A 24436-nucleotide genomic window follows, 5' to 3' on the forward strand; every position below is an offset into this window, starting at 1 on the left:
GCTGTTGCTCTAAACTGTGTGACCAAAGCTGTCACACACCAGCTCCCAAGTCCTTGTCCAGGAATTCTGAGCCATCCCTACAGAGACTCCTCTCACCTGCACGATCTGCTAAAAGTCTGAGAACCTACTGGTTCTGGAACAGCTGCTGGAACAGGGAAAGGTCTTGGAACTCTTGTGTGATCCTGCAGCTGGGTTCCTGAGGGTGGAATCTTCCCTGGTGCACCAGGGAGCAGATGCAGATGTTCCCAGCTGTGGCAGGAAATGCCCATACCCAGCCCTGGCCCCAGGGCTTTCCCTGCCCGTAGAACCACACCGGGGTAAGTCACTAATGGTGAGCTGGGCTCATCAGTTTAATGAGCTCGTACAGAGGAGCTGCAGCACAGTCTCACTTTGATGCTTATTCCCTCATGGAAGGACTCCTTTCATCTCCCAGGCTGCTGTTTAAACCACCAGACCAATCTGCCAGCCCCTGTTAATTTAAATCTGTCATTAATGAAGGAGGAAGCATTTAGATCTGATGGCAGGAGAAGAATATTTGGTTTATTTCATCGTGACATAGTTTTTTTTCTCAAGGTTTTGGCTCCTTAAGAGGCATTACCAGGGAAGGAATAACATAACTTGAGATTCTTTCTGGAGCTTGTCACTCCTCTGCTGCAAACAGCAGCAGCTTTGTTAACCTGTACGTTCAGCCTCCTATATTGTAAAGAACATTACTGAGATCATTAAATCTTCTTTTGGGGCCGCAAGTCTGCAAACTGGTTTCTTTGACAACTTGAATACACATCTCATGTCTCCTTCAAGAATGATTCTATGAGTTTTTTGATGAAAACTATAGAAAAAACACCTGTAAGCCCATTGTTAGTCAAATCAGAACCCTTGAAATATTACTTTCTATTATTCGCCATTTTAAAGGAGTTTATTAAGCTGCATTTTATCAGACACCACTGTATTTTTCAAGGGATGTTAGAGAGACTGTCTCACCATTTTTGTTTCTCAAGCCGCAGATAACGTGAGAAGAAAACATACCAAGTTTCTTAGGAATCCTTCCATAGCTAATTCCAAAACAATTATTTTCTATCAAAGTGGTGGTGTAGAGGTTTCGTGTTGCTGTATTTAATTTTTACAGGGCGAGTGTTGATGGCACACAGAGGAAGGGAACCTATCCAGGAGACAAAGCAGCACAACAGAAGATTTAGGGTTTAAATATATGGGCTCTCCCTAAAATCCTGTTACTAAATCCAGGATGTTTACTACACCATAGAATTATAGAATGGTTTCAGATGGAAAGACCTTAAAGATCATCTGTTCCCAATTCCCCAAAGGGATGCCACCACTAGTTCAGAATCCGTGTTAAAATTGTTAAACAATGTAAACAGCTTCTTGCAATTTTAAAATAAACATAAACACTGTCTGCTTTTCTCCTCCCTGCCTACAGAGAGCCAGCAGCAACTCTTTTATTTCAGTCCTGCAGAAATATTTACTGGTATTTCTAATTAAAGCATCGTACAAAATTAATTGCCTGTTTAATATTTTAACATCGTGACTTTCAGAGGAAACTATTTGGAGTAGGGATATGGCCTGTCTGGAGGCTCTGGAATGAACACAGGTCTCAAATCTGATTCTGACTTCTCAGTGCCCTGACAGCCGAGCCAACAAACAGTGATTTTACACGATTTCCAGCACACAATCCATCAGGATGGGTCAGCAGCGCGCTTCCCGCTGCTTTCTTGAGGGGGTTTCCTTTTGGAAGGGCAGTGGAGCCCGAAGGAGGGCTGGCACTGATGCAGCTGGGTGAGGACACAGGAGGGTGTGTGGCTTGTGCCCTGGCCCCGAGGAGCCGTCTGGCCCCACCTGGCCTGCACTGCCCACCTGGACACACTGGCATTTCCTCCCTTCCCAGACCAGATGTATCCATCCTGGGAAAGAAAAGGTTCATTTCTTGAGTTCCGTAATACTGATGCAAATGAAGCCCTGGTCCTTCACAGAGCTTTTTGGGTTTCTCTGGGCACAACCTCCTTGTGAGCCCAGGCTGCACAATGCAGCGGGGTCACAGGGGTGGCCACCCACAGAATCACTGGACGGATGGGATGGAAGGGGCCTCTGGAGATCACCCTGTCCAAGGCGGGGTCACCTGGAGCAGGTGACACAGGAAGGTGTCCCGGTGGGTTTGGGATGCCTCCAGAGAGGAAGGCTCCACACCCTCCCAGGGCTCTGCCACCCTCATGGAAGGAAGTTCTTCCTCGTGTTGCCGTGGAACTTCTCGTGCTGTAGTTTACGGGCACTGCTCCTTGTGCTGTCCCCGCGCAGAGCCCGGCACCACCCTCTCGGGGACGTTTACAGGGATTGCGGACCGCTTCCCCGTCCCTCCCCCGCCGAAATCTCAGGGAAGGCTTTCCAGGAGCGCTCCCAGGGGTGATGCCGGGCGCGGGGGGCGCTGCGGGGCTCCGGGGCCGCGGCGGGGCCGGCCCTGCGGCCGCCCCGTCCCCCGCCGGTGCCGGCGCTCCCGTGCGCGCCCCCCCGGCGGGCGGCGGGGGCGGGCGCCGTCCGGGCCGCGCTGATCGCAGCGCGCCATTGGCCGCTGTCTGCGCGCACGTCACGATCATGATGAGAATTAATGATCGGGGCCGCTGATTTCATTGTGTGACGCCGGGACCGACCCAGCCGAGCCCGGCCGAGCCCGGAGCCCCCGCGCCGGCCCCGCGCTACACGGTAAGCGCGGGGGAGCGCCCCCCCTGCCCCTCCCCAGCCCGGGTGGGGGAGCGCGGCGGGGCCCCCGGGCGGGAGGGGCGCGGCGGGAGGGGAGGAGGAGGAGGAAGATGATGATGATGGTGGTGATGATGATGGTGATGATGGTGGCGATGATGCCGGCGATGCCCCCCCCACCCGGGCCCGGCGGTGGGGGTGGGGGGAGGCCGGCGCGGGCTCGCGCGCGCGCGGACGCGCCCGGCGCGCGCAGGCGCCGCTGCTCCTCCCGCCCCCCCCCCGGCGCGGCCCCGAGCGGGGGGGGGGGGGGGGCGGGGCGGCAGCGCCGGGCACGCGCCGGGAGCCGCCGGGGGAACTGCGCGTGCGCGCGCAGCCGCTCCGCGCGCGCCAGGGGAGCGGCCGCGCGCGTGCGCCGGCCAGGGCCGCTGTGCGCGTGCGCGCCGGGCCCGGCAGCGGCCCCTCAGGCGCGGGCGCCTCGGTCGCGGGCACAGGAACAAGTGGCACTGTCATGGAAACACCGCGGTCACAGAGCCTGGGGAACAGCCCGGGATCCCCAGCACAGCCTGTTACCCATCACCGCCCCGGCCGCTGAACCACGGCACTCAGTGCCACGTCCAGCCTTGCCTGCAACGCTTCAGGGACGGGGACTCTGCCGCCTCCCTGGGCAGACCCTTCCAATGTCTGAGCACGCTTTCTGTGGCGGAGTTGTTCATAACGTCGGTCCTAAACGTCCCCTGGCACGGGTCCTGTCATCACTAATGTCCTCATTCCCCGGTGTCTCAATCACAGAATCCCACAGTCACTGAGGTTGGGAAAGAGCTCTGAGATCACCGAGTCCAACCTGTGCCCGATGTCCATCTTGTCACCCAGCCCAGAGCACTGAGTGCCGCCTCCATCCTGTCTTGGACACCAGGGATGGAGACTCCAAACCTCCCTGGGCAGCCCCTTCCAATGTCTTATCACCCCTTCCATGAAGAATGTCTTCCTAATGTCCAACCTAAACCTACCTTGGCAAAACTTAAGAGTGTGTTCTCAGTCCTTAGTGCCCCGGTGTCCCCGGTGGCTCAGCGTGCCTGTGTTGGCAGGGGTGTGGAAGAAGATGAACTTTAGGGTCCCTTCCAACCCAAACCCTTCTGTGATTCCATGGTACCAGCCCGCTGTGGTGCCAGGCACGGTGGTTGGACAGGCGGCCTTGTGCTGCCACGCTTTGATCCCTCCGGTGTTTGAGGATGAGGAAGAGGACGTGTCCTTGGCTGTGCTCTTCTGGAGGTCTCACCCCTGGAAGTGCTTGTGTGGCATTCACCTGCCCGAGCAGTCCCCAGCCCCGTCCTCTGCCCTCTTAGCCTGGGGTTTCTCATTCTGTGGATAAGATCACACATAACTCACCTAAAGTGTCCTCCCAACCGGAGTCCTGAAGCAGCTCACATGTTCAGAGTAACACTGCATTTTAATGTTTCTTCCCCTTTTTGTGACATAGGTCTTACAAAATATGTACGTGCTTTATTTAAAACATGTGGCTAATCCAGCTGCAGTCAGGAGTCTCATTTGCATCAATAAAGCAGGATGGGATGCAGAAACCTGCAGGGTTGTGGTCATGGGTTATTATGTTATTAAGTTACTGAGGGTTGTCTAATTTGTCCCTAATAAAGGGCTGCATTTTATAGGTAGGGCTGTAATACAATCCTACAAACGCTGTACTTAGTGGAGAGGGAAGCAATTATGCTACGAGTCACGGATATTTAAAAGTAGTTTTACAAGCTGGTGTGTACATTACACTCACCCAAGCATCGGCCTCATCTACTGCACTTGGAGTGAGTGGTTGTAACTGGTTTGGCCTGTGTAGGAAAGAGGCACCAACCTACAAATTCAGATTATTAAAGGTTGTTGCTTGATGTGTGTCCAGTATCTCCACATAGCGTGTAAGTTGGGGGGTTGGTTGGTTGTTTTTTTTCTTTCCATTTGGGATGTGCAAAAAATGGTGAGTTTTTGGCAGCCATGGAAAGTGAATGAGATTATTTCAGTTCAAGTTTCTAAAGCTGGAGGAATAGTGTCACTACTGCAGTCTTGTTTTATTTATGTCTATAGTAGTTTTCTTACCATAGTTCCAGTTTTGTCTCAGATTTATATTGGCACTAAGACTTGTTATTTTTTGCCACTGGAGATCTGTGGAGGGAACAAAAAAAAACATAAATTGGGAGTGTGCGGATTTTCTTGTACCTCTTACAGATGGAGAGACTAAAACAGAAATAGTCTTTGTAAGGTGACTTTTTTCCTAAGAAAATGCCTTTTTAAAGCTGAAGTTAAAAAAGAAAACTCTCCGAAACTGATTGTTCCCTTTTATCACTCTATATTAATCCCTGACGGTTTCAGAATGTGTTATACCATAAGTGTTTTTATGCTTAGTTACTTCCTGGTGGCTTGTACTCTTGAGTTAATTTATTTATTTATTATTTATTTGACACCCAAGACTAGTTTCAGTTGCTGTTTGAAGTGAGTATAATTATGGGTTTGTTTCCTACTTTTCAAATTAATTAGTATTAGTATAAAGACTTACCTTGTAAATGTTTACTTGATTCAGCAATCCAAACATTTACAGACTTTTGGAGACTAAGATCATACTGCTGTACATTGTAGGCAGAAATTGTTTTTCTTCCTTATGCTGCTCCTTTATTTTTTCTTTATTTTTTCCCCCAGATCTATCAAGTAATTGCAGAACAGCTCAGTAACTCCTGAATTATTTGATTACATTATTTTTCCCCATTTCCTTATAGCTGTTTTTCCTTTTGTGGCACTCCTTGACATGAAGTTGTTTCCATTAGTTGCTAAAAAGGAATGACCTGGCTTCACCAGGTCTCCCTGGAGAGATTCCTTATTTTGGAATGTTGGATGAAGTTAGTGGGGTGGAAGGGCTGGATTTGCAGCAGGCGGTGGGATCGTGCACTGAGTACCTGTTCCCTGAGGCAAACCACGGCTTCAGGAGCCAGCTCTGCTGGAGCTCTGTGTGCTGTCCCCTCATTCTCACTCTTCCCAGAGGAGGGATGGAAGGGAAATTCTGGGGAGAAGTTGCTCAAACCACTAAAGAAGCCTGAAAAAGTTTGGCTGTAAGAACAGCCCCAGTGTCACCTGCTGAGGAGCTGGTGACGGTCGCAGGGTCTCCATGGAACTGTCCTTGGGACAAACTGAAGGCCATGGATTTCCCATCTTTGTCCTTAGCAGTGTCCACCCTGGGATCTCCCAGTGTCCCCAGTGCCTGACAGCACTTGTACTCCGTTTACACCTCCCAAACTACGACACAGCAGAGGGATCTTACAGTGAGCAGATTTTTAAATTAGCGTTCAGTTAAAAGGCAGGGAAAAAACATCTTTATATTGTTGGATTCACAGCAGGCTGAGGGGTGGGAGACCATGGGAGTGCAGAGTTACCGGTGTTGGTTGGCCTGGGACTAGTAGCAGGGGCAAGGGAAACCTTGGAAAACCTGATTTTTCGGCTGTCATGGGTTATTCTCTGCACTGCCAGAGACACCAACACACTTGGCCAAGGCTGCTTTATTTTATTAGAGCAGGCAGATGTTGAATCCTTAAATACAGCTTTGCCACCTCTGTCTTTTATTAAAGTGAAAATTCAACTTACATTCATAGAATTTGTTTGCATAATGCTTTACCTGATTTTTATTAAATTTCACAGAGTTCTTTTCTGTAACAAACTCTCTTTTCAGTGCCAATGTGTTGCCAACCAGCTGGACACTCGGCTTCCCAAAAGCTCACATGCTTGTTTGCTAAGCTTGGCAAGTCAAGATCAAAATGAAATTATGATAAAAATCCATGTGGATTTCTAACTTGGAGTCTGAGGTTCAAGACAAAGGTGAGAAATCCTGAAGAGACTGGAGTGCTCTGTAGGTGCACAGATTGGGATAAAGAGTTTCCTTGGAAGTTCGTGAGGTTGTTTTGAATAATAGTTTGTGATGAAGGTGTGTGACCTGCTGCTTCCTTCACACTGATGTGGCTGCCTCAATGTTCAGTAATTTTAGCATTTTTCAAGTTACTTTCTGTGTTAAAGAAAATGTAAGAGCTCATTTCTTGTTCTAATTATGAAAACTGATGCTGAACATGTAAAACTTCCCCAAAAAAATAATCAGTGTAATTCTTTAATGAACATATCCTGTATTAATTTGTCTCAGTGTAGGTAAATTCCCAGGTGTGACAGGCTCGGGCAGTGAGCAGAACTTGTTGCCTGTGCAGGTGGGATATGCAGAGATAATCCAGCTCTTCCAGGATTGATGGGATGGCTCTGGACTCTGTGGTTTTCCAGGGGAGCTCCCAAACATCTATCATTGGTTTATTCAACACAGGATACTGCTTCAGATATTCAGAATCAGCCCTTAAGAACTGCTGATGGCAAACTGATTTCCATCTGCACTTTACAGGTGACATAATATTAATCAGAGAGCTTTGAACCTGCCAGAGACAGAATATTGCCAGATGTCCTTCACACTGGTGTGAAATCGGTGGAAGATGGTACAGAACTGTATTTTGACTGAGGATTTGGTATATCAAAGACACAAAAAACTTTAATAAATCTCGCCTGCTTCTTTGAAGGTTTAGGTGTTGGAATGTAAACTGCAGTTATGACTCAGTTCATAACTCTGTGGCTGGAGGATCCTGTAATCTGTTTATTTAAATCAGTTTCTAATGGTCTGTGCAGGGATCCTTTGAGCTTTGCTTTACTGGATTCAAGGCAGAGGCTACCGAGGAATCTTACCAGGACTTTGCTTGGCAGGTGGAGTTCATGAGTGATTAAAATGCACTGTAAAAATGAGTTATTAAAGCAGAGCATGACCTCTCCTGAGCTTAGCTGGGCCAAGCCTGTCATGCAATGCTCAAGGGTTTATCTGAAGTTCAAGTGATTTAATCAAAATGCTCCGCCCAGTCTTTCTCTAAATTACAGATGTCAAATGCAACAATGAAAGTATTTTAACACAGAAGTGACCTTGGATACAGAAATCCACATAATTAAAATACGTGTCAAGGACCTGACACAGGTCCTCCCTCGCAGGTCATCAGGTCTGGCTTTAAAAATTTCTCTTGCCATTGGAAGAGTCTTCACTGCAGTTGGTGAACTGTTTGGAGAGCATGGTGTGATGAGCCTGAGTATGGAAATGCTGGAGCTTTGGGGTGACTTCAGCAGGATCTGGAAAGATGGAAGTTGAACTATTGAAAGAGGAAAGATGAACTATTTCTGATGAGGTCATTTGTGGGAACTGAGCTCCACTCAATGAAACAGGAGCACTGGTACTGAAAGAGGAGTAGACAGGAGTGGAAGCCGGGTCCTGCCAATCGTGCAGGAGGAAAAAGAATCACAAAATTAACTCTTCTGTGTTCTTTCAAAGTGACATAAATCATTCCGTGGCCTTGTCATTGTGTATCCACATGGGAGATCTGAAGGCAGCTCTCAGCATGAGAAAGTAGATTATTATGAACTTTATTGATTTGTTAATGGACTAATAATTGTCTCCTCTGTTGCTTGCTATAAATTTCTTTAAGGAGTAGATTATTCAGAGCAAGAGTCTCCTTTGGCCAGCTCTGGCTGTGACTGAATAAATGTTCGGGGGAGGCACAACTTGGGCAAACCTGACTTGTAATGCAGCTGGTGCTGCATTTAATAATGCACTGGATTGAGAGGGGGAATTAGAGTTGAGAACAGAGGTAAAAAATGTAATTGAAAAATCATCTCCTATTTTATCTGTTATTTCAAAGAAACAGTAATTTTTACAAATTGGTAATTACTCTTCTTTTTTTTTTGCCTGTTGACATAGAAAGTAAACTCTGAAGTCAAAGCTCTGGCCTACAAGCATTTTACTCCAAATTCTAGATATCAATCTCTTTCTTTACACAGGCCTGTTGAACTCTTAACATCCATTACCATTACATAGTATAATTATCTTGGAGAATAAAGTGAAAGCAGTTGGATGACTGCTTATGCTTTTGAGCCTCTAATAATTTTATTTGCTTTTTATTAGAACCAGCTCTTGTGCAAAGATTAGGTAGATCTCCTCTTTCCTCCTTTCCATTCAGAATTTTCAAAATGCTTAGCTACAAAGGATTCCCTTACCCCCTTTATTTTTCTACTGGATGTTGGCAGGTTTCTTGTCCTTTGGTTCATTCTGTATTATTGTGATTCATGTACTGCATTAAAATAACTTGTGGCTGGTGTCATTTGCTTCCCAAGGCACCACATTGGATGCAGGCTGTTCCTGGCTGGCAATTGTATTGTCTCAGCTTGTGGCCTCCTGTCTGGGACAAAAAAAGGCCCTGCCTTGGAAATCTGTGATGATGAGGGTCTTCTTTTCTGATATCTACCCAGAGGATTGCATTCTTTGCCTGTGTAGATTGTGTAACAAGAGCATCAAGCTCCAGTTTGCTGTTAGGACTCTGCTGTGTGCTTGGTGATATTGATAATATTGGCAATAATGTTTGCTTTTCCCAAGCCAGGGCATGAATTTTCACACATAAGAAAACAATGACTGGTTTAATGTGTTCATCAAAGTGCTGCCCTGTCCAGGTCACCTCCTGTGTCCTCACAGTGAAACTCAGGGGGACCCAGTGCTGGGAACTGACCTGAGGAGTTGCTGCTGGGCCTCTTATCCTGGTCGACTTCCTGAGCACTGTTGCATAGAGGTAAAACCTTATAAAAGAAAGGCCTTGTAAAATCAGACCTTGCAATTTCAGCTGAATTAACAGCTAGCCTGTTAAGTTCCCATGAGAAAGACTCATAAGAATGGGAATCAGTTTGCATAACAATCTATTCTTGCATGAAGGCAGTTTGCATCTGTGAAAAATAAGAAGTCTGTCCCATGAGAATCCACAAAGAGAAATGTAAACACCTGTGTAAAGAGAGAGCCTTAGCTTGTGCACACACAAGCACCTTCTAACCAATGAATTGAGTGGCAAGAAAGTTCTTAACCAATTAGAATTAAACACAATAACTGGGAAAACTGGATAAAAATAGGCTGTGACATTAAAGTGGGGGTTTTGCTGCTGGAACTTTGAAGTGTTATGTCCATTGTTATTCACTGCTGTTGTTACAGAGCACCACTTTGGGCAAAGCCAAGGAGCAGGAGCACATCCCAAGGTCCTGAAGCCAGCATTGGTTATATCCCAGGAAAACAACCCTTACATGTTCTTAAAAATCCTGATTTCCAGCCATCAGGAGGTGTCACAGCAGCAGAACCTTTCTCAGCCTGGGACACCGGTGTCCCTCCTCTGTTAAAGTGAGCGTTTGTTAAACTGGGTGGGCAGCACCAGGGCTGCCCAAAACCCTTCCCTGGGGGTTTTCCCCCAAATTGGTCTTTGGTCCTTGATCCTTGTGACTTGCAGCTGGAAGTGCCAGTACTGACACAGCAGAAGGACTGGCTCTTGTGGAATGGAGGAATTGCTGAAGTTGGAGACAGTGGAAATTTTACTTGTGTCGAACAGTCACCTTGATTTTATACCAGATCATGTCTGGTTTTTTTTGTTGTTAGGGATGGGAGACAGACCTGCTGATATTGGAGCTGCAGATGTTTCTCTGTTTTGCCTAATGCCTTTATTTCATTTACATTTTTAAGGGAAACATTTTTTCTTTCTAACTAGAGCCTCATGGACTTAGCAGTATCATGTAATATTTATTTATTTGTGAAAAGCAGTCACTGTTGTTCCAAACATCCAGTTCACCTGTTCAGCTTGACACAATGCTGATTGCAAGAAGCTTTCTTGGAAAGTCAGGAAGAGTGTTGGTGAAAGGTTCTGTAGAGAAAACATGTCAGTCCTCAGCGTTATCAGAGGCACAAAAGAGAGCCTGTGCCTCCTGCAGAGTTACAGCTTCCACCCCAGCTTTCAGAGTATCTCCTTTTCCTTTCAGATGAATCTGCGTTCTGTGTTTACTGTAGAGCAACAAAGGATATTACAGCGTTACTATGAAAATGGAATGACAAATCAAAGTAAAAATTGCTTTCAGCTCATATTACAGTGTGCACAAGAAACTAAACTGGATTTCAGCGTGGTCAGGGTAAGTACTGAGGCCTTCCAAATTTGTTAAGCATACACATTTATTGCTTTACATAAAATACAGAGAGGTCTGGAGTCTCTAACTTTATCCTTGTCTTAAATCAGACTTCAGTGTGTGTGTGTGTGTGTGTGTGTGTGTGTGTGTGTGAGACATTCATTTCATTTTTACCCAGCGAGCCTATTTAGAGTTTGTTTTCACTGAAATATCTTCACATGACTGTTGAATTCAGCAGGGGCCTGGGTTGCACAAGGAGTGATTTTTGTCTTTTGTTGGGATTTTTAAAGTTATTATTTATTAAATTATAGGGTGGCTTGCCCTATAGAAAGTTTGTATGATATATTATATCAGAGTACGGTCATGTTATTAAGAAACTATTTTTAAACTAAATAAGTTTCTATAAATTCATATACTTGGGGGAAACAGTTGTGGAACTGTTTCTTTTGATGCACTCTGTCACACTTGTATTCCACATCACAATCATAAATATTGTGGTCCTTTGTGGCTATTCACAGTGAGGACATTCTTTTCCTATAAAACAAGAATGTCCCAGTGCTAACAGGAGCTCTTCCAGAGTCTATGAATTCCACGGAAAGGGAAATAATAATCCCTTTGTGATACACTAGACAACAAAATGGCTGTTGTCCGAGAGAGAGCAGAAATAGAAATCCTGAGGCATGAGATGGAAAAATAACAAAGGGTAGTGGAACTCCCAGGAGCTGCTGTGACACTGGCCACTGAGGAGGAGCAAGTGGGACCAGTCTAGGTTGGTTTTTAATTGGTTTAACAGTGGCACATTGACAATAACAACACTGCTCCCAAATTCTTACCTGGATTCTCCTCCCTCAGAACACTCTGGAAACATTCAAAGTTACTTTCCCAGCTGGAGGTGGTAGAAGTTGTGAAAGTCAGCCGGGGGTTCAGGCTCCTGGGGCAGGCAGGCAGTTGTAACAGGAATCTGGATGTTGATGGTGCAGCCAGGGCTGGTTTGCTATTTTTGTGCAGCTTGAATGTCCTAGAGGAGGCAGTCCAGCTCCCCTCTCCTTGCAGTTATCTCCATCTGCATGTTTCCTTTCCCTCTCCCTTTCCCTTCCTGCAATCAAGTATCATTCCTTCTGTTTTCTTCCCTTTCTGAGCCCTGATTTGCAGCACTTAAACTTGTTCTTACTTAGGAAGTGCATGGAAACAGATCTAGTGTCTGTCCTGCATTAGTTATATTTTAGCATGATCGTACCTTTCTCTTTACACCTATCATTTCTTATTCTCCTAATGCCCCCTTTTTTCCTTTTTTCCTTTTTTCCTTTCTTTCTTTTTATCCTATAAAACTCTTGGTCAGTGATTAATTCTTTGCAAAATGATACTTGAGTTGCATCTGGCACTTGAAGATAGGATTGTAATAGACACATGAATTCCCTAAATACAATTGGTCAGGAGAATGGGACTCTCAGCAGAAGCAAAGCTGACCAGTAACTGACATTTTACTGGATGTTACAAAATGTGCCTCAAATTAGACATTTTGTAAAATTTGACAAAAAATAAGTAGAGGAGAATAGTGTATGGCAGGGATGTTTTTTTTTCCTCTATGAAATTAGTCACAGTGGTGTCAATGAAATAAATCTTGAGGGTAACTTCAAGACAGGAGGCATGAGAGCGTCAAGACTTTTAAGATGCTGGGGCTTTGGAATTGAGGCTGGGGTTGTCCCATGTATGAATTGTGGATCCCAAAGAGGAGAGGCCTGGATCTCTACCCTGTATTGTTCAGGCCTGTATTTCCACCCTGTCATGTTCACTGCATAATCAGTACACGATTTACATATTTGTAAACTTAGATCTCAACTCGAACACTTAACATGTGATCAGACCTGCTTAAAAATGGAATTGCTAATTTTTTTCTGCCACTTTGACGCCTCGTTTTGTGTTTGTTGTCGTTGCTGTCTTGTTTGAAGACGTGGGTTGGCAACAAGCGGCGGAAGATGAGCAGCAAGATCGCCGTGGAATCTGGGGGCACCCCCCCAGGGACTGCCCCTGCCACTCCCTCCGTGCCCCCGGAAGCAGCGGTGAGAAATGTGGTAAATATTGCTCGATCCCAAAGCCAGCAATCCTCTTGGACCTCTTCTAACAATGACGTGATAGTGACTGGTATCTACAGCCCTGCCAGCTCCTCGGGCCGGCCGGGAGTCTCCAAGCACACGAACACCTCCGTGGCAGAGCTGCACAAAACCTCCATCCCACGGCTCCCGGGCAAGAGCGACGCAGACTTCCAGCAGCAGCACATCCCTCTGGGACGGCAGGTACCCCACTGTAAAAACGCTTCCCTCTTGGTGGGGGAAAAGACCATTATTCTATCCAGGCAAACGAGCGTGCTCAATTCTGCAAACTCCATCTACAGTCACACGAAGAAAAGCTACGGCAGCTCCTCGGTGCAGACGGCGGAGCTGGTGTTACCTCAGAAACCCATGATTTGCCACAGGCCCTGCAGGGCCGAGCCCTTGGCGTGCCAGCGCTTGCACAAACCCGAGCCCGCGGCCCTGGCGTCGCACGTGCCCTCCGGGCCGAGGGCTCACCCCAGGGACCCCGCGTGTGGCACCCAGAACCTGGAGATCCGCGAGGTGTTCTCGCTGGCCGTCACGGACCAGCCGCAGCGGCTGGTGGCGGGGAGCGCGGCGCAGAAGCACCCCTCGCCGGCGGGCAGCTGCCTGTCCATCGCCATGGAGACCGGCGACGTGGAGGACGAGTACGCCCGCGAGGAGGAGCTGGCCTCCATGGGAGCGCAGATCCAGAGCTACTCCAGATACTGTGAGGGCAGCGGCTCCGGCCGCGGGGACAACCAAAGCGCGGCCGCGGCCGGGCCGGGCCGCAGCGGGGGCTGTGGGGCACAGCTGGGCAGTGCCAGGGATGTGCCTGACAATCTCCTGTACCACAGCAGAGAGTTCCACCTGCCTGCACGGACCTCATTGCACACAACGTCCAGCACGATTTATAGCCCTGCCAACGCAGCCAGAAGTACCTTTTCTCCTCATTTTACATCTTCAAGTCAACTGAGGCTGTCACAAAACCAAAATAATTACCAGGTAATCCATCCGTTTATCTCTGTCTTCAAGCCTCAAAGCCGAGGTTGTAGCTAAATGTTGGTTTCAAAGTTGGTAGCTATTAAGCAATAGGTTCACCTTTCTGCAGGCTGTGCTCCTTCGGTGCCTTTCAGTGGGGATAATTCCTTCTCAAAGCCAGTGCAGGCAGCACTGCCGTGTGGTAGCACTTCTGCCTGTCCAGCTGAGCCCCTGGTAGCCATATATTGAAGATCAGTGAGGATTTCATGGATTCCAGGGCTAAATTTTGGCTGCAGGAGGGTCATACCTACACCATACAAGGTGGTGGTTGCCCAAGCCTGTGTTGTCTTGCCCTGGCCTTCCAGCACATACCATGGCCATTCCCTGGGTGTTCCCCTGTGGACACACATCACACGTGGCACAAGACATGGTTTCATGCTGGCATTTGTGCATTTGCTCGTCCCATTGATGTCAGCTTGGAATCCTGTACCCCCTGTGCAGGTGGCAGTCTCTGTGTTCTGTCAGGGATTAGGATCCCCTGTGATGGAGTTAACTCAGCTTCCTTTCCTACAGCATCTAATTCAAATAATCAGTTTTACATTCAGTCCCTTTATTCCTTTTCATGTACTAAAATCCATTTAGTGTTACTGAGGGGAAATTAAATGCAGATCATTGAAGAGCTAAAAGATGTTTAGGAGAAACTGCAACACTTGACACATTTTTTTAGTTTTTGGTATTACAAGGGGAGAGATACTTGTGCAGGAAACATCCAAATTGGTGTTTTTTTCAAGGATTTTTACACCATCTGGCATGACATAGCCTGGAGACACTGAGGTAGAAGTCTTTTAAGGCTGACAGGATGTGATTTTGTGTGTGTCACCTGCCTGCATTTGCCTGTTATTGCCTTTTTATTTTCTCATGAAAATAAGCCATGTTGACAGCATATCAGCTTTTCCTGTGCTTTGCTCACCAGGGTAGAGAATGAGACTTTGTGAATCATGTTTTTTCAGTTTTTTTTTAATTTTTCTTTTCTTTTTTCCTGACTTGTTCCCATCTCACGTGACCATTTGAAGAAAAAGCTTCTGAGTCCAAGTCAGTGCCATTTTTCACCTGAATTATTACTTCTCTGAGTAGACCAGAGGTTTGATGAACAGAGAGTAAATTCTGGGGAGTAGATGGCGCATCAGATGGGCTGTTCTCTCCTTTACCCTCACACAGTCTCTTAGTGTTTGCTGTTACTTTTCTTACTTGATTATAGAATTCCTGAAATGCTGTTTACTTCTGCCATCCCAGTTTCACAGGAGCAGAAAAGCTGTAAATGTGCAGATCGGACCAATAAAGGGTTGGTAAAGGTGCTTACAATTGAGTTAAGGACATTTTATAAAGTTTCATGAAGGGAAATCCATTACTAATGCCTCCATCAGTTGTGTGCTCATGGTGCTTTGTTTCACTCTTGAAAAAGCATCAGAGAGATTGATTTAGTCTATTTCGTTTTTTAAATGAAATTTTGAATAACTGTTTTGGGGTTTTATGGGGTAGGAACTGAGTCTTTTTGAAGAGCTAGAACAGTTCATGGTAGATGATATTTTATCTGTCCATGTGGTGTTTTATGGATCAGAATAAGATCTCTGGAATTTTGTTTTGGGTTTTTTTTTTTACTTCCCCCTGTTGTAACAACACACCTGGTTTTTTGATAAGTGATGAATTCATCTGTGCCCCAACTGACCTCCATGCCTGTCTCAGACATTCTTTGGATTTGGAGTGTGGATGGAGGGAGCTTCTGTCATATCCCTTATCATTCCAGAGTTTTAAACCTTGGAAAAGCTGAGCAGGATGCTGTTAATTCTCTTATTGCTGTGAGCATGCACCCTGTGAACCCCTAAGGTGACACTTCTGGGTATTAGAGACTTTCTAAGGTGCTGTTTTGAATCCTTTTAGGTTTGTACAGGATGACACTTCATTTTTTTGTAGTCAGTTTATGTTCATTTTATTGCCCATGTTCAGCTAATTTATCCATCAGCACGGAGATGAAAATCCTTAAACTTGGGGAAATCTTCTTGAATTTAAAAATAGATTAAACCTGAGCTAAATGATTACTGGAGTAGTTGAACATCCAAGCAGATGCTTCTTCAAAGTCAGGACTGTGTGATTCATGTTTTGATGAAGTAATTACTGTCATATATTGGTGGGGTATCTAATTAGCAATTAGTTATAGCTTCCTTACTGGTTCAATTAATCAAATTCATGTTAGTGTAACTTAAGACTAAATTTAATTAAGTGATCAATTTTAATGCCTGAGCAGTTTCAGTAAACAAATTCTTCAGCCTGCTTGCATGTCTTAGTTTGACTTTGACTGTGTTGGAGTGGAGAGGTTACCTGTGCTGTCCTCCAGGCTGAATTGGGATTTAGTCTTGCTTTCTCCTGCCAGCCCTAAGGGACAAGAACACTGTTGAGAATCTGTATTTTTATTTACTTACTTTGTTCCCAAGCCCAGCCCTTGTGCCTGTTTGCCAAGGGCAGCTCAGAGCAGTGCCATGCACGTTGTCTTCCGGGAGTTCTCTTGAGATGAACTTGGATGGTTTTGGCCTCATCCCTGTCAGAACTGTGTGCATTTGTCTTCCCAGCAACCCTTAATGCTCTGCCAGGTAGATGTTGCTTTATTCACATATAAAAGCACTTTTTTTTTTTGTAGCCCCCTGTAAATGAGTGAAGAGGAGCCACCTGGGTGGTTCCTCAGGGTGCCTTTGCAGTGGATTCCGTGGTGTGAAGCTGTTGTGTAGGATATAGGGTTGTAACAGACATAACTTTACAGAATTTCTAAAATATGTGTGTGCAGTGAAGAATTAATATTTTAGGCTCAAACCCTGATGCAAGCTGGCCCTTGGGAGGGGAGGGTGCTCCTTTCCATCCCCCTCAGCCCTCTTTGTGCTGTAATGAGAAAGTGTGTGATCTTGGGTGACCTCCAAGTGCTTCCAGCTAAAAGCTTGAAGAGTAAAAGTGTTTATGTGCTTGTACAGCAGCCACCTGTACTGGCTGCTGTGCTTGTTGTGCTCATGCTGCAAGAGCCATCAGTGAAGCACTTAGCAAATACCAAAACTCTCAGAGCAGTTTGGGTCAGTCAGCAGAAGTGCACAGGCTTTTTCCTCACAGGTGATTGATCTCTCCAGAGCTGTGTTTAGTCTCTCAAGCATTGCTTGTCTGCAGCAGAAGATGCACATGGGATCTTAAATAAGCCTAAAATATTCCAGGCTATGACACGCCTCAGATGGTCAGGGAAAACACTCTGAGAGTTTTGTTTAATAAAGTCTGACCTCTGGGAATGATGGAGAAGCAATAGGAATGGAAGCAGCTTTCCTTTGCCTTCACACCCCTTCTCCTTCCTTCTCCATCCTGATATCCCTAATTTTTCTGCTGGTACTCAAATCTTTAACATGACACATTGAACAGCTCAGTGACAAATATAAGAGCATTTCTTCTGGAAGTTGAAGTGATGTAATTGGAAAAGATGGAAGGGCAGCTCCAGTCCTCAGCCCTTGTCTGACTCCAGCCTGCTCATCCTGCCAGATGGAAAGGGAAACTGCTGTTGTGAAATACAAGTTTTGGGGTACAGAAACACCCAAGTTGTCACTGTGTTATCTTGCCCTCACCCAAAGAAACAGTGTTTTATTCTTGGCAGTAAAGGTGAGTGTGACTTTGGTTTTCAGTCTTAACCTGTTTACAGACACTGGTGTCAGAATTGAATGCACAGTGCTGAAGTCTCAGTATTGGCTCTCACAGCAACTTAAGCTGCTATTGTTTTCTGTTCTGTTTCCTCCTTCTCCTCTGCAGATTTCAGGAAACCTTACTGTGCCTTGGATTACAGGTTGTTCCAGAAAAAGAGCAGTAAGTACATTTCCATTTAAGTATCTAATGCATCGAGTGAAACAATGAAAAGTTGATAAAAATGCATTTTTGAAAATGTCAGTTCTATTTACCTTGGGTGGGTTTTTCCCTCTTTACTTTGATACAAACATTATCTGCAGGTGCAGTGTTTCAGTTGAGGTGAAGTTATGTCTATCTTTAAAAGCAGGTCAAGGTCAGAATCCAGTGTGAGGTGATGCCCAGGTAGGAATCGTGCTCTTAGCTCAAACACAACATCTGAGTTGATAAGGACTGAGAGTTTGGAGTTCAGAATATGTTTTTTATATTGAAAGTGAAGTGGTTGTTAATTGGGGCAACTGAATGCTTAAGAGAGTAACTCCCTCTGCAGCTTCTCTGCACATGCACAGAATTAGTCAGTGCTGGCTGTAGGAACTTGATCAAGTCTAATTTTATCCACATAAATGTCATTTCACAGTAGCAGAATCAGCCAGTTTGGTGTCCTTAATTCACAGACAGCTCCAAACCATCACACAAGGTATGACACAGCTTTTGTCAGGGGAAAAAAATCCTGCCCAACTCTTCTGTTTAGTTAGTGCTGAGCATTTCCAGCTTGTCTTTGAGGAGGTGTCAGGGATGGTACAGCCAGGCTCTCCAGGGGCTGCTCTTATCACTCCAGCTCTGTCAGAAGCAGCAGCTGGGGAAGTGTCTGTCATGGTAACCAAACTCCCCAGTCTGTGGAGCTGGCAGTGCCCTGGCAGTGCCCTGGCAGTGCCCTGGCAGTGGCTGCTGTGTTGGCAATGAGGTCTAGGCAATGGAAGAGCCTTTCCTTGCTTTCTCCTGCTGTAACCAGAACTTTTTTCTTTATTATTTTTGGTTCTTTTAGTCTTCAAAAAGTGTGAGTGTGGCAGTGTTTCCTGTATAAGTAGAAATCTAAGGACCATCACATTAATGGTGTTTTCTCTCAGAGTTTTTCTAGGTCTCAGCTGAAGCACTTCCCATTTCTGCAGAGTTTGGTACAATGACTTCTTTTTGTACAGAGAGTACTTTATAAGAGCATCTCCCAGAGGAACTGGTACTTTTGTACAAATCCTGTTGTGCTCAATCCATCTTCTTTCTTTCCTAAGTGCTAATTCTCTTGGGGAGGCTTTTTAAAATGCAGCTCTTTTCTGGAAGGTTCATTCCCTCTTATCACTTAATGACCTTTTAGAGCATCTCACCAAGGAGCTGAGGAGTGTCCTGGGTAGAGTTTCACAGCTAAATGGGGAGGTTTTCCTCCTCCCTCCCAGTACCCTGCCACCCCATCCATAGCCAATATCCAGTTGTAAGGTAATCCAGGTTGGGTGTGTGAGCTGACAGATACAAATTCTGCTGTTGAGGTGGTTTTTAGAGTTCAGTGCTGTTCTGGGGGTCAGGTGTGTGCCAGAGCCAGGTCAGATTTGGCAGTGGGAGCACAGGGCTGGGAGTGGGATGATGTTAGCCCTTGCCTGCATCACTGGGGGGTTGTTAGACATCTGACCCCATCTGTAGAAGGCAGCTCTGGAGTAAATTTTAAACTTTCAAGGATGTGGAGGTGCCTGTTCATTAATCATAGAGTCCTTGAGGTTTGAAAATACCTTTACAATCATTGAGTCAGCCCAGCATCAGCATAGTCACTAAACCATGTCCACAAGGGCCACATCCACATGTTTTATGAACACTTTTATGAAGGATGGTGATTCCACTCCTGCCCTGGGAAACCTCTTCCAGTGCTTTACAACCCTTTCAGTGATAAAATATTTCCTGATATCCAACCTGAGCTTCCCCTGACCCAGCCTGAGGCCCTTTCCTCTCCTCCTGTCCCTGTTCCTTGGGAGCAGAGCCTGACCCCCCAGCTGTCCCCTCCTGTCAGGAGTTGTGCAGAGCCACCAGGTCCCCCCTGAGCCTCCTTTTCTCCAGGCTGAGCCCCCTCAGCTCCCTCAGCTGCTCCTGGTGCTCCAGACCCTTCCCAGCTCCATTCCCTTCTCTGTCTCCAGCCTCTCAATGTCTTTCCTGCAGTGAGAAACCATTAAGGATGGTAATTAGAGAATTCTTTTTCCTTAGACCTTTACTCATTTGTCCTTTTAATCAATAAAATGCATAAAACCCATTGGTTAACACAATCTGTTTGACAACATCTGTGTCCAGATTTATGGATGCACTTTCCCAGTCTGAGTGCAGAATCAGCCTCCTTCAGGGGACAAGTTGAGAACTTGGCACTCTGAAACTGCTGTGTACACATAGGGGTAAGACAAGCAAAGGAGAAAAAGCTCCTACTTCCTAGAAACTTTGATTTCAACTGTGAAATTCTTTTGAATAAAGAGTGTGAGGGAACAGAAATAGAATGGATAGAGTTGTAGAAGTGCCATTATGGCAATTACTGCCATTCAAACAGGAAAAAGGCTAATCTGTATTTTGGTTAAAATGGAGAAGATTGTCTTTTAGATGCTCTGAATTTTTAATCTTCTGCCTTGATGTTTTGTTTCCCTTGCCCTGTCCTTCAACTGTATCAGGAGAGAAATAAAAGCTGTGCAGTTCTGCAGAAACTCTTTCTTGTCTGCTCAGCTCTGCTGTAGGATGATGTAATCCTGATTGTTAATGAATATTAGTCTAGAAATATCACCCTCTCAGCAACTCATGAGAGTGTCTTTGGAAATGACAGAGTTCTGTGTTCTGTCTTGTTGCATGTGCAGTGGCCTTTATGAATGCATTGATTTTTGGTTTTTCACAGGGTGGTGGAAGGATAACAAGGATTCAAAAATAGCAGTGAGGGTACCAGTTAAGGAGAATTAAAAGGGAGAAAATATCTTCACTTCTGTTAGGTCTTGAGTGTACTGACTGTGCTTCAGTTCTGTGTCATCTGAGGTCTGAGCAGAATGAGTTGTGTTTGTGGTAGATTTAAAAGTACTGTTGTGCTCTGGAGAACATTTGGCACACAGGTGGTGGCTCTGGGTAAGCTGGGCCTTAATGGTGAAGTTTCATTTTGGGGGAGAGAGGATGTTTGTCTGCCCTGAGCTTCACTTTGGGGTGTCTGGGCTCTCAGACTGATGTATGTGGGGACAGGAAAGACCTGAAATGGGTGGAGAGTGCTAGATTTTGATTTTTGTATCACTGTTTGCACATTGGCTATTTGAATAAAACTCTGTCACATGAGTGCAGGCACACTTTGGGCAGGTGGAGGGGCTGAGGTGTGACACCTGCCCCCAGCTGTTCTGGGCATGGGAGCATAGCTGGATTTTGTAGGGGAAACACATCAGTACAACTCTAAAGAAAGCTCCTCCTTGGCCTGGGGCTCAGGAGAACAATGACAGCTGAGAGCAAACACCTCAGAGCAGCTTCACAGAGAAACCCCGGCAGGGATTAAAGCTCCTGCAGTCAGAGGGCACCTCAGCTGTGCCTTTTGTTTTAAAATCCTCCTTCTGTGAGATACTTTACTACGTATCTCAAGATATTTCTACATGGCTAATACCATCCATAGCATGGCCTTCTGGCAGGGAAGAGCACCTCCTTGTTCCCCAGCAGTGCTGAAGGAATAAAAAGGGGGACAAGTCTGGTCCGTTTTTATTACGTGATGTGCTGCACCTCAGTGCCACAAATCACCCTGGCTTATTGTCTGCTGTGAACCTGCAGGCAAGGAATGCATCCTGGCTGAACAGGAACTGCAAAACTTTCAGGTCCAATGTGAGGAAGACATTGATAGATCAAGTAAAAATCATAATTAAAAATCTAAAAAATCAGTTTACTTTGAGGCTGAACATCCACTATTACACAGATCAGCTCAAAATCTCCAGAAGGGTGAGTTGTCAGTTTGTGTGGTTTGAGGGTTGGTTTGGAAATCAGAGTGAGATGACTGGGGCTCAGAGTGTAATTTCTTTGCTAGACTGTTCATTGCATTGATACCTCTTTTTTTTTCCATCTTTTTAGTTGAGTTTGATTTAGAAACAGATATTAACAGAATATCTGTAATTTTGGCTGCATGCTGAAGCAGTTACATCTCTTCTCACAATGGGGTGCTATGCAATATTTATCAGTTCTGCTTCCATCAGAACAAACTTCATGTTTACCCAGCCAGTGGGAAAGATGCAAAAAGTCTCTGCTGCAGAAACCTACCAGTGGCGAGCAGGAGGAGTGGAAGGGTGCCTTCAGACACCTTTGTGACTGAATTTGTGCAGCTGTGTGTGAGCAGCTGTGTCCAGCCTAAGCTCAGGATGGCTGTCACTGACTGAGGGCAGCTTTGTGGCACTGGTGAAACCTGAAGCTGAAACCTCAGGCTGAAGGAATGTATAATCTGGAACAGCTTTAATGAGGTTAAGTATCTTGGTATGTTAGGGGAAAATGCAGACCTTCAGAATTTGTATGTGGGAAATCAAGAAATAATAAACTGAAAAGCAAGAATGATACTAAATGGTGCAGATGGGGAAGGGAGAAATGTACTGGAATGATTCAGAAATCACTGTTGATACATACAAATAAGATCCTGAGGTGGGAATTGATAATCCTCTGAGGAAAACAGAAATTAATTTGTCAGGGTTCAGAGAGGTCCATGCTGGCGTCACTGGGAAAGGTGAATAAGGCAAAATGACTCTGTGCTTGTACAGAAGAATCTGGGTTTTGTTCATACCTTGAATACTTTGAGTGCTTCTGATCTTCCCATTCCTCTTAAAATATAACAGAGAAGCTGTGACAGGGATCAAAGGCATGGAAAATTTGTTTGTGAGAGGTTTATTTGCTAAAAATAAGGATTACCTCAGCCCATTTCATCACCAAGTATCAGAACTGAATGCTGATTTAATATGATTTCACTGCAATTGAAATGAACACCACACGCAGTGCTCAGCTGCAGCATAAATGTAAGTTATGTATAAAACCTCTAATTCTTCCATTTTTTAGCATGTCTTTGATTAATAATCTGAAATTTGTGTATAGCTTTTGTGCACATGGCCTGAAACATTTTCAAGTGCTGCATAAAAGCCGATGTGAAAACGCAGGCTCTGAGCAAAGGCAGGATAAGGACACTCCACTCCGTGCAATTATTCACCCCAATTATAGACACCGGATTTGTACCACAGAAATTGCTGCACTGTGGGGGGATGAGGGGCTGGCAAAGAGCCAGGAATGTCTCTGATAAACTGGGTCATCTCCTCCAAGGATGTTGTTGTTCCACTTGGGAGGTCGGGGGTAAGCTGGGTTTAACCCTGCACGCAGCACAACTGCTGATTCAGTTTGCTTTTCCTTGGGAGTGGATTCTGCTGGACAGAGCCTCTGCTGCTTTTTAAACTGTGGCCAACAGAAGTGGGAAATGTAAAGGATTCAGCCAACAGCCAGCAGTGTCAAAGCCAAGCCTTGAATCAACAAGCTGGGTATCTGAAGAGAGGAAATGAGAATGGCATTCAGAGCTGAGTTAATGACGTAAAAAATAAGAACTGAATTACTGACTTGCCTTCACCTATAAGAATTGTCATAAATATGAAGCTTTCCAATATTATCTTTTGATATTTTTTTCCTGTAATGAATGTTATGATATTTGTAGGGCTCTGAGGCTTTCCTCTTGGTCCCTCATTTCCTCTGATGATACTAAGCATGAGAAGGTTATTAACTAAATTGATGGAAGCTTAGTTACATGTACAATGTAGAAATTCTATGCTTTATTTTCTGACGAAAGTCTTTATGTAATTTTTAAGCAGTTTATAATGCAGAAGGCAAACTTGGGTATGATCCATGTCAGGGGGATGATCCTGTAATTGAAGGTAGTTTGTGATTTCCCTAAGGAAGTGCTGATAAGGCCGATGGCACAGCGTGTTACACGAAGACAGCTAATCTGGAGCTGAGATTTGGACATGCTCAAGTGTCATTTACATCTACTGAGCTTAAGGAGTGACACTGATCCCATGATGCTGGTGCAGCAATTGAGAGCAGGGTGTATAAGTGATGATCCTTCAGGATCTTTGAGATCCCACAGAGCTGCTCACTTGGCAGAGCACAGGGGCTCCTCAGTGCTGGTCTTGGCAGAACAAAATGGCCAAAATGAGACAGAGACCCAAAAGTAGAAAATATAAATTATATTAACATAATTATACAGCAGTTGTGAGGAGAAAACCATTGAATTACGATGTATCTAATAAAATTTTTATTGAAACATTTGCAGTAGGTCATCAGAATTGGCATCTATCCACTAAAATGGAAAAGACCTGACTCTGCTTTTTAAGGAAAATTTTTGAAGGCCAGGTGCTTTTGCTAAATTCTGCTTTTTCCATGTAAAGTCCTTGTTGTGAGTAAGTAAAAGCTGGGCAGGCTCTGCACCTTCCTGAGCACCATCTCTTGGGGAACTCGAGGCAGGCTCTGGGTGCCTTTAGTCGAAGGCAGGATCCTCTTGCAGATCACTTTTCCTGCTACCTAGGCCTTGCCCTGGGTCCTTTCAGGAGAGGAAGCATTTGTGAATAACTGGAAAACCACATGGCAAGAAGAAACCTGAGCTTCCTCCAGCAGCAGCTGGACTTGCTTTGGGTTTCGTTCTAATTTGGCCAACGCAACCACCGGGGTGGGAGAAGACAACCTGAGCAAGGTTCCCCCTTACCTGTGCTGTAACACCTGGCACATTTCCTGGTGCTCCACTGAGTTCCACAGACTGTTCTGAGCTGGGAGGGACCCTACAGGGATCATTGATCAACACTCAAGTGAATGGGCTGAAATGAGAGAATTTCACCTGGGAGGGCAAATTTGGATGTTCCAGGGGGGGTTGAGGCTGTGGATGTTAAATGTGAGGGATTGCT

General features: G+C 45.5%; 1 protein-coding gene across 3 annotated transcripts in view; it reads left to right on the forward strand.

Annotated features, from left to right (window-relative positions):
* Positions 1-2480: 2480 nt before the first annotated feature.
* HDX (highly divergent homeobox) overlaps positions 2481-24436 on the forward strand; it is a 34349-nt gene continuing 12393 nt past the window's right edge. The window contains exons 1-5 of one of the 3 annotated variants that reach the window (XM_068204581.1): positions 2481-2709; positions 6419-6564; positions 10600-10746; positions 12690-13814; positions 17619-17672. In XM_068204581.1, the coding sequence (XP_068060682.1) occupies positions 10600-10746; positions 12690-13814; positions 17619-17672 (1326 nt within the window). In that variant the 5' untranslated portion in view covers positions 2481-2709; positions 6419-6564. Of the gene's footprint in view, positions 2710-4119; positions 5595-6418; positions 6565-10599; positions 10747-12689; positions 13815-17618; positions 17673-24436 lie in introns of those variants that run through there. The other 2 variants (XM_068204582.1, XM_068204583.1) reach the window with 2 other exon arrangements.

Source organism: Anomalospiza imberbis, chromosome 14 (genome assembly GCF_031753505.1).
Source record: "Anomalospiza imberbis isolate Cuckoo-Finch-1a 21T00152 chromosome 14, ASM3175350v1, whole genome shotgun sequence".
Taxonomy (NCBI): Eukaryota; Metazoa; Chordata; class Aves; order Passeriformes; family Viduidae; genus Anomalospiza; species Anomalospiza imberbis.